General features: G+C 42.6%; 1 protein-coding gene across 4 annotated transcripts in view; it reads right to left on the minus strand.

Annotated features, from left to right (window-relative positions):
- The window catches only part of SLC45A2 (solute carrier family 45 member 2), a 37,668-nt gene extending 26,199 nt beyond the window's left edge, over nucleotides 1–11,469 (minus strand). For 2 of the 4 annotated variants that reach the window (XM_058307641.2, XM_058307636.2), the window contains exons 1-2: nucleotides 11,009–11,468; nucleotides 8,574–8,750 (exon numbers count right to left, since the gene is read on the minus strand). In XM_058307641.2, the coding sequence (XP_058163624.1) occupies nucleotides 8,574–8,750; nucleotides 11,009–11,393 (562 nt within the window). In that variant the 5' untranslated portion in view covers nucleotides 11,394–11,468. Of the gene's footprint in view, nucleotides 1–8,573; nucleotides 8,751–11,008 lie in introns of all 4 variants that reach the window. The other 2 variants (XM_058307637.2, XM_058307639.2) reach the window with 2 other exon arrangements.
- Between the last annotated feature and the right edge of the window lie 3,558 nt (nucleotides 11,470–15,027).

The following is a 15,027-nucleotide window of genomic DNA, read 5'->3' on the forward strand; positions in this document are numbered from 1 at the left end:
TGAAAACTTCATGTTTAAGACCTTTTCCTTAGTCCTAAATTCTTTGCTAATTAGAGCATTCATTATATATTAGCCCTTTGGTACATACTTTGAAGTATTAAAGAACAGAAAGTTAAAAGTTAAAAGAGACTAAGCCTAACAAGGTGCCAGTTAGTCTTCCAGAAATGAACACCTGGCAAGTTCCCCTGCCTGAGTCATAACAACAAAACAAACCAGGCCTGGTGAGGACACAGGAAATGAAGTAAATAGAAGCACTTGGAGATGCCTTTTTTTTTTCTCAATGGTTCCTTGCTCTGGGCCTGATCATTTGCCAGGGAATTAATAACCAACATTGTACACTGATTCACAACCCTGTGAGAAAGCTAAGGTTCAGAACTACCAAAGTCACTCAGCAGTTAAGTGGCGGAACCAGGATCTGAACAGGAACTGGGAGGGCCTTACCTGTCCCTGCCTCCAGCTGCTGGACAGCGCCCACTGCTGATGACAGCAAGGCCTTGGGTTCAGTTTAACAGCAATAAGCAGGGTCAGTAGCATTTTGGCACCCAGGAGGGCCTTCCTACTGGTAAGTATGAGCCTCTTAGCTCACTGAGTTCCACAGCCTCAGATGCGCCCAGCAGTGGAGGTCTGTGAGGAGAGAGGACGTTGGAAAATCCACAAACCTTGGGAAGTGGACTTGGCCCAGTGGACAGGGCGTCAGTCTACCACAAGGGAGGTCCAAGTTTCAAACCCCGGGCCTCCTTGACCCATATGGAGCTGGCCCATGAGCAGTGCTGATGCACGCAAGGAGTGCCCTGCCACGCAGGGGTGCCCCCCGTGTAGGGGAGCCCCACGTGCAAGGAGTGCACCCCAAGAAAGTGCAGCCTGCCCAAGAATGGCGCCTCATACATGGAGAGCTGATGCAGCAAGATGACGCAACAAAAAGAAACACAGATTCCCGTGCTGCTGACAACAACAGAAGCGGACAAGAAGAAGAATATGCAGCAAATGGACACAGAGAACAGAAAACTGGGGTGGGGAGAGTGTGGGAAGGGAGAGAAATAAATTTTTAAAAAAATCTTTAAAAAAAAAAAAAGAAAATCCACAAACCCACCCCCAGGCTGAGCAGACAGGCCAGACCACCTGTAGCGGGGCTGGAAGGCTGTAGGACTACTTTTGAATATAAAAGAAGGTAGAAGAATACAGCAAAAAGGATCTTCTCTTTTTAAAAAATAGTCAGAAATACACTGGGAAATATTTTAACAATGAACTCTTTGACTCATTTTTGCAAAACATTTGGAATTATTAGGCCTGGACTATAATGCTGAAACAAAAAGAATTTCCATTTACTCAGTGATTGGATTCCTTTGTGAGTGAGAGATTGCTGTTGATGAAAATCAAAACGGACTCAACACTAAACATGCCATGGTCATGAAATGCTCGTTTCAGAAGGAAGGTTGCAATCATGTCTTCGCCAGGTTCGTGTAAATTCAGGAGGTGGCAGGTATGCAAAAGTAGGGAAGAGTGATAGCACTACCTGATATTTTTTGCTGCATCTTTTAAAATGGTCTCCCATTCACAGTAAGGACACTCTGGTGGAGTTACAGATCCACACTTAACTCCTGATAATTCAACACAGAAAAGGAAGCGTGCTAGAAAGACAAGAATAACAATTCGAATAGCGTGGATGACTCTCTCTGCTATTCCACTAGCTGACCCTATGCGCCCGAGAAAACATTAGAGATGCGAATCTGCAGGTACATGTACATGCACCTATTACTCTATATATACAAAACAAGATATTTTATGGATGATCTAAGATGTTTATAGAAAATGTAGACTATCTGCGATTATTACTTGAGCAGGGACTTTACAATCTAACCTTAAACGAGGTTAGACTCCACCGTACTATCTGCAGCAGGAAGCGGCTGACGTTGTTTTTGCTGGGAGGGGGAGAACTTGCTTTGGGCTATCCACATATGCTCCCTTGTCAACCCTACTACCACAGGCATCCACTGGAAACAGCTGTGAGGGTCAGAGGTCAATCTTGGCCTTGAGACCAGCAAGGTCACTAAATTAACATATTCTTCTGACGGGTTTAATTCAGCATGAAGTTTATTTATCTTGATGTAAAATTGTACGAAGGCCCAAGTATGGTTATTGAACTGAGATTCTCCTTTTCCAAGGGGTAACCGTTACTAAGCGTCTGCTATCGGCAAGGCTATGAATTAGAAGCCTTGGGGAATTTACAAATCTTGTAGGAGAGAAAATTACATAGTTAAGGAAGAGAACGCGAACAGTACATAAATGTGCAGACCAAGTAGAAATGTGAATAGGAGTAAACTTAAAAATATAAAATCCTCTTAATTATTTACCAATAGATGGAACAGATGGACTAGGGCTGCTGGGTGGTCATGTGACCTAATCCTATCCAGTCAGAAACAAACAGAAGTCTGTTTGCTCTTTTATTTTTAACCTTACAGGTAATGTTTTATTTAAACTGTACAAAATTAATGAAATGGGATCTTAGACAATATTCAATCTACCTGCATCTACAAAAAATCAAGTGTTATTTTCATTCCCACTTTTATCTCAGAAAACAGGTGGCTCAACTGAGTAAAGGCTGCATAGTCTCAGTTTTGCTAGATAATGTTCACTTAAAACACAAATATGTGCCAAGCCTTCCAAATGTGACCAGGAATGACCAATATTTCTAAAGTGAAATATCATGAAAACTAGCTATTTCAATCAGTTTTAAACCAAACATAGTCCTAAATAGCAGACAATGCAAAGCATAGTGCCACTGTTCTTTTGAATCAAAATCTCTAATTTTTAGATTATTTATTTCTTCCAGTTATTGGATGCTTATTGTCAAAATTATAATCCTTTGAGATTTGCTTAAACAGCCAAAAATTGCTTTCTTCTCCTAGGGAAAGGCCAAATTCTAATGATATTCAATGACTACAATTAAATTAGTTTACTTCATAACAACTTGATAAGTCACTTCTCTTTCATGTATATACTGCCACTTGCAAATAATGCCTATTGGTACTGCTTCAACTGATCAAATGTCTAATATACATAAAACATTCAAGGTCATTCTGTATATCTTACAGCAATTCAGTGTAGAAGGCTTGTCCGAAGGGTGTGTAAACCTGAAGTACAAGAAACCTCTGGATCAGTTCAAAGATATGCTTATTTTCCTCCAGTAACTGAATTTTGTTTGTTTGGCTGCCACCTTCCAGAACAAACACAAAACTTTTAACTTCTTTATCAAACTCTTTCCAAATCACAGATGGACTGGGGAGAAACTTCCGTTTTGCTCCAGGATTTTTTCCGGAGCTCTAAAGATTTCAACAAATGCATGTCCCTGGTACTCGTTTTTGAACATTCCTGCAGGGGCTCCGGGGCTTGCAGGGCACAGAGGTCAGGGCTTCCAATAAGGTGCGTGACTGACGGCTGGAAAGCAGCTGGTGGAACCTGGGAGCCCAGCAGCCTGGCCGGCCTCTTGTCAGCTCCACCTCGCGCGCACCCTCAATCCACAGCATCGAGACCCTGCCTTGGGGTGCCCGGGTCTGGGGAAGGTGCAGCTGTCTGTGTGTGCTCCTCACAGTCCCAGGGAAGTAACCATGTGCATCACCTATGCAACCAGGAGAAATCTTGTTTTCTTTTTTGGAGACAGAGTTGGCTGGTGATTCCCGTTCCTCCTCCTTTCTTCTTCCCTATTCCTCCTCCCCTTTCTTCCTGCCTTGAAATAAACATAATATATGGATCTTTGGCAGCATATAGATGAAGCAACCAAAAGAACATAAAATTGCCTGCTCTAACACCTTCTAGCTGCTGACTGAAATCTAACAGACACCTGCTCCCAGACTTACTATTTGAGAAAAGTAAACGTCTATGGGTTCAAGTCACTGTTAGGTGAACTTAAGCCACTTGCAACCAAACAGCTTTCTGACCAATATATTCCCTACACATAGGCCACATGACAATAGGGGAGAGGATAAGGTGTTGGGGTGATTGGCCTGGGGTTTTCTTGCAGCAGTACAATCCTCCAAATAGATCATCAAAATGCATGTGAAAATGGACTGCCTCTCTCATTCATGTATTCCTTACCTTCTCACTCATTCACACATATGTAGAGAGGTTCAGGAGCTACAAATGTGATCCCTGGGTGACCCCTCCCCTAGAGAAGTTTTTGGTGTAATGAGGGAGACTAGAAATGTATGCAAATACTAAGATGGAAGGCAGAAAATGGTGAGGACGAAGACTGAGATTACAAGAGCGTGTTCCTTTGTGACTGGACTGTGCATTTTTTAAAATTCAAACTTTATTTCAAATTCAAAAAGTAAAATAACAGAAAAATCCAGCTCAACAAGTTATGGAAGCATTACTCCATGCTTCATTTAAACTGCAAGTTAGTAGAATGGTTTCCTCGGGCAGTGAGCTCAATTTACCTTGGCCACCGATTGCCACAAAACCTGAGGTATGTCTAGAAACTTTGCTCCTACTCTAAGGACAGCGACTGCCGAGATGGGAGAAGACCTTAAAAGGGGTGTTCCCAGTGGAAACCTCTAGGCCTGAGGCCACTAGGCAGGCTCTTTAGCTGCTCCCGTAGACATAAACAGATCGTGTGAGTTTTTGCTGCCTATTTCCCTTTTGATACCCATAACTTTAAGGTAAAGATACATTTGAATATTCTAGATTATCTCCACTATGCTAAGAGTTGGGCAAGGAGGATAAAGGAAGAAGAGAGGGTGTGCTTGCTCCACATCTCTCCCAGCCCTCAGGAGCAGGGCTCAGTGCCACCGAGGGTAAAAGTGAAAAGGCTCCAAGGCAAGATGAAAACTCAGAGTGTGTGTGGCGAGCTGTGACTCAACCATCTCTTCCTGCAGCAACTGGTCCCCTCACTGACACCTGTGTATTCATCCGCTTGATAACTCCTGTGCTATGATTATTTTGTGGATGGAGTCCCAGACCAAGTTAGAATTTAGTATACCTATAATTTAGAAGAGGATCAGGAGCCTTCTCCCCAGGGAAGAGGTGAAAGTTTTCAAGGCAGCTTTGATTTTGACAGGCAGAGAAGAGGAAAGGAATTTCAGTGTGAGAAAAGACCTGGAAAGGAAAGAGCCATTTCCTTTGTTTGCTCCATTAATATTTATTGTATGCAGAGTATGTGCCGAGTGGTGTTGGAGGTGCAGGGAATATAGAGACAAACCACACTTGGCCTCGGGGAATATGTTGGGAAATTGCTCAGAGTACAGAGAATGTGGAGGGAGTAATGGGAAATAACGCTTGAAAAGTAGGATGGGAACAGACTGTGGGGAGCTTTGAACATTGTCTAGAAATTTGTTCTTTATCCAGAAGGCAAATGGGGAGCCACTGCAGGCCATTGAGCTGAGGAGTGCCCTGGTCAGTTTGGGAATATGAATCTGGCAGTTATATTTTAGTTTGATTGGATTGGGAAGAATGGAGAAACTGAAAGAATAGTGCAGGGATAACCACTAAAGCCCAGACAGTATATAGCGAGGGCCTGAACCAGGGCGATGTCAATATTATATGGTATCAAGGTTGGTTTGGGTGGTGGACTTGGCCCAGTGGTTAGGGCATCTGTCTACCACATGGGAGGTCCACGGTTCAAACCCCGGGCCTCCTTGACCCATGTGGAGCTGGCCCATGAGCAGTGCTGATGCGCGCAAGGAGTGCCCTGCCACGCAGGGGTGTCCCCCGCGTAGGGGAGCCCCACGTGCAAGGAGTGCACCCCGTAAGGAGAGCCGCCCAGCGCGAAAGAAAGTGCAGCCTGCCCAGGAATGGTGCCACACACACAGAAAGCTGACACAACAAGATGACCCAACAAAAAGAAACACAGATTCCCATGCCGCTGACAACAACAGAAGAAGTGGACAAAGAAAACTGCAGCAAATAGACACAGAGAACAGACAACCGGGGGTGGGGGTGGGGAAGGGGAGAGAAATAAATAAATAAATAAATCTTTTTAAAAAATGTTGGTTTGCTGAGACCAAACCCTATGCTAATATCAACAGAAAAACGCAAAATGGATATATTTTCTCAAACTCATAGAAATATGATCCTGTGTCAACCTTGGAAAAGCTTCTAAAACACAGAGTTTAATAAGTCTATCCTTCTAATGTCAGAGGCACAAAAAGCAGTTTGACCACACTATGTTGTGGTGGCTGCATTACCCTAAGTCCTTTAGAGCAATAAAACTCTCCACGTGTGAGATACAAAAGCCAAAATGTCTCCCATGACCTTGTAATTAATTTCAGTAAATCATGATAAAGCAGAAGGAATTGTGGAGTTCAGGTTAGGAGAATGAAGCTTAGGACCTATTCTGGTACCTACTAGCTGTAGATCATGGGCCAGTAATGGCTCTAAAAACAAAGTGGTGATTTGTAGTTGTGGCTGATTTCTCCCATCATGGCCAATTTCAAACTCCCATGCAATGTTAACCAACTCACTGAATTTCTAAAATTTAACTGTTGTTTCTCATAAGCCAGTATGAGCCAGCTCTGGCACACCACTGCCTAAAACGGAAGGTAGCTTTCACATCTGAAAAACGGGCATCATGGCACCTCCACATGGCCATTGCCAGGACTGAGATAACATAAATTAAATTACCTAATACAGGGTTATTAGCAGATACTTGGTATTTGACAAATGTTTGTTTAATATTTACTGGGCACTTACTATGCAGCAGACACTGTTCTTGGAACTAAAGGTACAGCAAAAAACAAAATGAAGGATCTGATCACATAGAGCTGACATTCTAGAATTGGAGAGACAGAAAATAGGGGTGGATAGATGATAAATAGATATAGATAGATAATAGATAGATGGAGGGCAGATAATAGATATACCTAGACTGATAGGCAGTCACTGGATGATAATAGATACATGCATACATACATAAAGGATAGATAAATTGATAATTATGATAGATGGAAGATAGGGCAACAGATAGATAGAGATAGATGGTAAATGGACAGATGATTGATAAGATGATAGCTGATGACAGATTAGATAGATAGCTAGATAAATAGATATAGATAGATAGATAGATAGATAGATAGATAGATAGATAGATAGATAGATAGATAAATAGATATCATAAGAGTCAATCGGTCTGGTTGTGATATAAACCAGGAAGAAACATCAAGCAGGTCAAGGGGTGAGAGAGCAGTGGTTGTATTATTTTAGATAAGGTGATCAGGAAAGGCTGCACTGATGAGACATTTGATCAGAAACCTGAGTGAAATGAAGGGTGAACCATGCATGGAGTTATCTGGGAAAGACTGTCCCATGCAGCAAGATCACATGCAAACCCTGCGGCAGAAGGTCATGCTCCAGTGACAGTAAGAGGCCAGCGGGACTGGAGAACTTGAATGAGGAGACACAGGTGGGAAATGCAGTGGGAGAGGAAGCCATGCAAGGAACAAGGTTGCTAACGGTAAGAGCAGTGGTGAGGTAAGGAAAAATCCTCACGCTGTGGCCATGTCTTAGGCCTTAAAACTTCTGGAGACACTCAGTTCAACCCCTGCTGCTCTGCAGGTAGTAACTTCTCTCTCATGCTCTCTCTGCTGGCACAGCTCCATTCCTTCATTCAAATGTTCACTCTAACAAATATTGACCCATTATCTTCTATGTGTAGTCATCACTCTGGGCTCTGGAGACACAGCTGTGAACAAAACTGAAGATCCTGTTCTCATGAGACTTACCTGGCCAAGGGAGGAGAGAGAATGCAGCAAAACTCAAAAAAGAAGTGCATTAGCTGATCTATGAAGGCACTCCAAGAAGGTGGAGGGATGGAGTCCCCCATCTAGACTTAAAAATCCTTATAGGCTAGGCTAATTCATTAGCCCTATGTGTAAACCCCAGTCCTAACTCAGTACTAACTGGTATTCTATAAATGCACATTGGAAATTAGTAGCATTGCTCAAAATGAATAACCCAACATCAGCCAAAGGAGGCCAGCAACAGTCCTCCCAGAAATCAAAAAGGGTCCCTCGTTGTCCTCCGTGTGGGGTCTTTTTCAAGCCAGTTAAGAATTCTTAAATAATTAAGAATTCCGTAAGGCAGTTGTTTTTTGGTTTGTTCCTTTTTAAGTGTGGTTCTTAGGTCACTTGCCATTGGGTCCTTATTTTAAAATGCTAATTTCTGGGCCCTACTCCACACCCACTGAAACAGATTAAGTGGAGGACAGGCCCAGAAAACTGCATTCATATCAAGCTCCAATGGTCAAGCTGATACTACATCCTGTCATTTGAGACTCACTGCTTTAAACAAAAAGTCAAGTGCACAAGGCCTCTTTTTATTGCAATTGTAAATGTCTCTACAAATGGTTCTTCAGAAAGCCCTATGTAAACTTCCTTTGCAAAACCCCAGTAGCTCCATCACGAGCTGACTTGGTTTAGAGAAATGTACTGGGAGACAGAGCTGTGCCTAAGGGTGGCACTCCCATCAGCTGATCCATTCATTAAAAAAAAAACAAAAAAAAACGAAAAAACAAAAACCCTCACTGAGCAGAAGCATCTCTGCATCTGGGGAACTAAAGGAAAAACGTTGTAGAATATTCCTACCTGTGAAGAGGGCATGATAGTGGAGGCCCCTCTCTTTGTCCTGATGGGAGCAGACATCAAATAAGTAGGCTTTAATGGGCCCATCGATGAAGTCAGCAGCAAAATCAAAGAGAACCACACCCATCATAGTGACACTTATAGTCCAAACTAGTTTCTTCTTGGGGTCAGCAATCAAAGCTAGGTGAGAAATAAACATTGGTCTCCTAAATTCTGCTTTACAGTGACTCACAATCTTTATTAACATCAAAACTTGGTGTCATCAAAGTCCTCTCCCTTTGATTTCATTGTGTTGTTTTTTCCAGATTAAAAAAAGCTTTATTTTTTAAATTATGCATGCTACTACTAACAATAGTCAAAAAGTTGGAAACAATAGTCAAAAGTCCTTCAAGAGATAAATAGGTAAACAAAATGTGGTATATCCATACAATGGAATAGTATTAAGCCATAAAAAGGAAGTTCTGATGCATGCCTCTATATGGATGAACTTTGAAAATATTAAGTTATATGAAAGTAGCCAGACACAAAAGGTCAAATACTATATGATTCCATTTATATGAAAAAACTAGAATAAGCAAATCATAGAGAAAGGCAGTAGATTAGAGGTTACCAGGGACTGGTGGGAGAGATGGGATTAGGGAATTATTGCTTAATGGGGACAGAGTTTCTGTTTGGGACAATGGGAAAGTTTTAGTAATGGGTGGTACTGATGACCACACAACATTGTGAATGCAATCAATACCACTAAATTGGACACTGAAAAATAGTTAAAATGGCAAAATTAATGCTGTACATATGTAACCACAATAATTTAAAAATAAAGTATGCATGCTAACATCCTAAATAGGCAAATCTATAAAGACAGAAAATACATTAGTGTTTGCTTAGAGTGGTGGGAGAAGGGAATGAGGAGTGATTGCTAATGGTTATGAGGTTTCTTTCTGGGGTGATGAAAACATTCTAAAAGTAGATTTTGGTGATGGTTGCACAACATTGTGACTATCCTTAAAAAAAAGATGAATTATCCACTTTAAGAGGGTGAATTGTATCTCAATAAAACTGTTTTAAAAATTATGCGTGCCTCTTGTAACAATTCCAGGACATACAGAAGCTGGGGGGAAATGCTTCAAATCCTGAACCCAGTGCTGACCATCCTTTCAGACATCCCAATAAGTACGCAGTCATAATTCAGATGAGATGTAGAGTACTGTGCCCAAAAGCTGAGCTTCTCAAATTTTAACACGCTTAAACGTCATCTGGAGGATTTGTTAAAAGACAGATTGCTGAGCCCAAGATTCTCATGCTGAAGGTCTGAAGCGGAGCCTGAAAATTTGCATGCCAGGGGATGCCCATGCTGCAGGTGGGAAGACGATCCTGAGAGCCACTAGGCTGGCTTGTCTGTAACCAAGCTTCTTCTTTCTTATCTTTTCATTACAATAAATGAGATGCGACCTCACCATTTTTAACATTCTATGGACATGTCTACAATTCATTCTCCCAAATTCCTGGAAAGAAAAACTGTTGTTTTCCTTGCTTTCAGTTTATTTTTTAACTTAAGAATAATGTAGGGGGAAAAAAAGAAGAATGTGGAATAGATCCACGTGTGAAAAAAATTACAGTACGAAAATAAGGAAAAAATAAGTCCAGTCCTTCAGTTTCTCCTCCTAGATGAAACTATTCTTAACATTTTTTTTGTGAGGGGGGGTGTGTGTGTGTGAATTTTTCCAGAAATATCCTACATGGAAGTATTCATGCTGTCTTTTTAATATATATAAATGATAATTAATTATCCTGCCTCATAATCATCTATACTGATAGCTTGAGAATTAAAGTCCAAAAATGTGTATTATTTTTAACGACTTTTTTTTCAAGGCAAGTTTTTGTACTACCACCAAGTACTGATTAATGGTTAGAAAAAAGTGCTTACCATTCAGGTTTGTGATTGTCCAGAATTTACCGTGCAAAAATCTCCCCTTTTGCTGACAGGCTGATGCCATGCATCAGTAAAAGTCTCTACACAAAGCTATGACCAGAAATTACCACTTCTTTGGATGCACAGGTGATCATTGTAAATATTTATGGAGCCATTTGGAAGCTGGTCAATTCAAGGAAGTATTACATGGAGCATAATGGGCTCAAGACAAAACCCAATCAACAAATATTTTTAAACATTTAACTTTATGAAATAAGTAAAAATGTTATCCTATTGTTAATCCCCCCAACAATAAAATATATCCTGACATTTTTTTAAAGCAGAGGCTCCCCAACCACAGAATTTGAGACACTCAAGAGTGGAAGGAAGATCATTTTAACCTGGGAGCGAGCATCAGTTCTAACAATTTCTAAATTCGTGTCAGATAAGGTAATTCCCATCCTGCGCCTACTGAGTCGCTTAAGGGACCTTTCCCCCTGCCTGCCCGCTTGCGCCCGCCACGCACCTGACACAGCAGCATCTCCGTTGAGGTACAGAGCCGTGCCCAAGAGCATCATGACGCCCAGAGTCAGGATGTAGGGTCTCCGCCGGCCCCACCTGGACCGGCAGTGGTCGCTGGCTGATCCGACCACGGGTTGCAGCAGGAATCCCAGCACGGGGCTGAGCAGCCACACCGTGCTGTACAGACTCTTGGGCAGGCCCACGCTGAGCAGGACTGGGGTCACATAAGCCGCTTCCACCGCGTAGCAAAACTCCCGGCCGAACATGGCCAGGCTGTGCATGATGAGTCTGCCCCGGGGCCTCCTGGACGGCTCCGCAGAGCCAAAGGGGCCATCCTCTGGGAGGGATGCGGAGGCGCCAACTCCCGCCTGCCCCCTGCTGCCACCCATGGCCCCCGGGCGAGGACACTTCCTTTGAGCCCACCAGCTCCTGCGTGGCCCTCAGGTTTGTGCTCCAGGCTGGGTTTTCACAGGAAGCCTGGCTGAGCAGCCAACAGAGATGGTCAGACGGGGGAGGGGCTCCAATTCTGTCATGCCTCCAGGATCACAAGGTCCGTGCAAGGGAAGGGAAGGGCGCTGGGAAGCGTGACTGCGATTAGGCAGTGAGGCCTCCACTCCTCAGAACGTTTTCCGAAAGAGCTCTTTGTACTGTAATTCTTTCCCTCTCCGACCCTTTCCCTCACACACACGCACACACAGAATTTTATTCTAATAAAGTCCTATTAGAGAGGGGTTAAGTCAAATTATAAATGTCCATAGCTTTTTCTAAATCCTCTAGATATATAAAGTATTCTGTCCTTTCCTGACAACAAGGTTTCTAGACACACAGCTCCCGAAACAAAAAACTAGACTTAAAATGGTGGGAGATGATATACCCTTCCGCTAACTCACTAGCCGTCTCATGGAACCCTGATATTTTCCTTGATTACATTTCAAGCCTTTCATAATTAGATATCCTATATCTCCTAGGTTAATTAGTCTTGGATCTCTTTATGAGTAGAGATCAGGTCTGTTTCACTCATGGTATCCCCAGCATCCAGCATGATACCTGGAACTGATTAGGCCGTAATAAATATTTGCTAAAGGGTAAACTACATTTTGTCATGCCAGTCAACTGCCTGTTTGTTCGGATCCATTCCCTGTGTTCCCCAACCCCCAGGCTCTTTGAGATGGTTACATTCATGTGTCAACTTGGCCGGATCATGGTGTACTGTTGTTTAGTCAAGCAAACCCTGGCCTGATTGTTACTGTGAGGATATTTCCTGGATTTAAATTACTAGCCAGTTGATGCATCTATGGCTGGTTTGCCTTCAGCAATAAGTAGTCTCTTCTAATCAGCTGAAGGCCTTAAAGAGAGAAACGATTATTTCAGTAGTCAGAGGAAGAATTTCCATTTCTGTTTGAGGCAGCCACTTCTCCTGGGGAATTCATCAGAACTGTCATTGGAGTTTCCAATTTGCAGTGTCCTATGGAATTTAGACTTGCTAATCCCCACAGTCACTTCACTGAATTCCTATAATAATCTCACAATATTTACACATATATATCTATCCTGTTGGTTTTGTTTCCCTGGAGAACCTAATATACTCTGTATCAGAGTCTACATTTATACATTTCCCAGGGCTCCTTGCTCTCTGGCTTTTAGGTAGATTTAGCCAATGGGAGGCACTGGTGAGAAGACAGAAGAATGAGAAAAGGGAAGAAGCCAGGTGATCCACATGCCTCCCATCCCTCCACCCCCACCTCTTCTCTTTCCCCTTTCCGAAAAGTCTCTAGCAGTTGGCTGCATCTCCACTGTGGCTCTGCTTCCACCAGGCAACCCTGGCTTCTGGGTCCAGTAACTCTACCTCTCCCATCACCCCTGTAGCCATAGGAAGGGTCTTGTGTGACAGTTTGATGCTGGATGGACCTCAGGAAACCATATCCTTAGAGCTAACCTATTCCTGTGGGTGTGAACCTATCGTGGGTGGGACCTTGTGATTAGGATACCTCAGTAAAGTATGACCCACAGTGGGTCTTAATTCTCTTACTGGAGCCCCTTATAAATGGGATGAATATGGAGAGACACACAGGAGCTCAGAGAGAAAACCACAGAAGCTGAGAAAGCAAGCCACAGATTGAGTAGCCAGAAGATGAAAGCAAGGAGCCTGGAGAAGGCAGAGATGAGAATCATGGGACACTAACAAATTAAAAGATACTTACCTTGCTTACATTCATTCTTTAAAAGTTCACACCCTACAAAAACCAGGTTTTAATTCAAACGTTTTGTGTAAAGTCAGTCACAGAACTTAGTGCTCTGCTTATGTACATCTGTTCAACAAAAATTTTTGAACACCTATTATTCAGTAACAAAGATAAAAAGCCCCGGTTTATGCCCTTTAGGACAATGCTATTATAAGTGTGGTCCTTGATCCTGCAGCATTATAATCACGCAGGTTTTTAGAAATACAAATTCATAGGTCTCATCCTAGACCAACTGCATTAGAATTTCTGGGGGAGGGGCCCAGGAACCTGTGTTTTAATAGTATGTCTGGGAGATTCTTTTGTGGGCTACAGTTTCAGAACCACTGTTCTGGGAGCTTATGGCCTAGTGAAGAGTTGAAGAATTAAAGAGTTGTATAAACTACAGTAACACCAATTACTAGGTGTGGAGATGTGTACAATGTGCAATGGGACCTATTACTGAGTACCTAGGATGTTCCAGGTACTTCACAGGCATTGTCTTAGACATCACAATAGATGAGATTTGAACCCAAGGCCTTTCTGACTCCAAAGTTCATGATCGCTGTACAAAACAGTCCTAGATTAAGCAGCACGTTTCACAAAGAAGGGTCTGTTTGAGCCAAGTCTGAGTTACTACATTGATAAGCTGGAGCTAAGGGGGTCAGGGGTATTGCTAGTCCTAGAAAATGATGCAGTGTATGGAAAGGAATGAAAGCAAAAGACCACAGCCTATTTAGAAACTTCAGACAGTCCAGTATAAAGTGTTGGGGAAGCCGAGGAACAGGGAAGGGGTGGGATGGGATGGGACTGAACAGCTAGGGAGACGTGCCATTATAAATAAAGTGTTGATATGCTTTGTAAAGGAGTTTATGTTTTAATTCTCCAGGCAAATGGGAGTACCACTGAGGAACTAAAGAGACCAGTTTGGTGTCCAAAAGATTATGGGTAGAGGTCACAGTGGAAAAAAATTAAAGCAGTGATACCAAAAGCCAAAAGACAGGTAGAGAAGGTAAGCAGTCGTCCAGGGAAGAGATAGTAAAGTCCTGAATGAAAGCAGCAATGGGACTTAGGCCGAGGAGGAGCAGTTCAGGAACCCACAGCACTTTGCTTCTGAGATTCATTCATTTACTAAATATCTACTAAGTTTTCACTATGCCCGAGGCACTAGTCTATGAATGGAGGATTTAGCATTGAATAAAACCTCAAAGTCCCTGCCCTCCTAAAGCTTCCATTTTAGTATGTTGGGGGGAGGAGGGGTTGGGCTGGAGTTAAGTCAAAAGTGATGTGCAGTGTAAAAAAAAATAAAGTGGGGTGGAGGTATAGCAAGTGCTGAGGTGGCTGCTATTTTGGACAGGGGTCAGGAAAGGACTCTGAAAGGTGACATTTGGGCAGTGGCAAGAATGAAGCGGGAGGTGAGCTGTGGGACTCCTAGGGGAAGAGAGACCTGAGCGGAATGGAAGGTGGAATGGAAGGCAAGGGTAAAAGAGGAGGATCTAAAATAACTTGGTGCAACTTACTGACATAAAGACCTATACTTGGCTGATGCTAATAGGCAGCTACAAAGAGAAGCAGGGCACAGGGAAGAGCAGTCTAGGAGAGGTGGGGGTTATCTGGAGGAAACCTCAAGAACATTTTTTTTAATCCTAATTCACAGACAATGACTGAATCATTTCCTTGTTAAATTAAAAGGGTCAGATGATTCTATCTAAAGGACATCTGCTTTGGACGAGCCAGAAATACTTCAAGTCACAAGATGTTTAAAAACGTTGAGAGTTTTTTACAACTTATAAATACAAGTAAA

The sequence above is a fragment of the Dasypus novemcinctus genome, chromosome 2 (genome assembly GCF_030445035.2).
Source record: "Dasypus novemcinctus isolate mDasNov1 chromosome 2, mDasNov1.1.hap2, whole genome shotgun sequence".
NCBI classification, from domain to species: domain Eukaryota; kingdom Metazoa; phylum Chordata; class Mammalia; order Cingulata; family Dasypodidae; genus Dasypus; species Dasypus novemcinctus.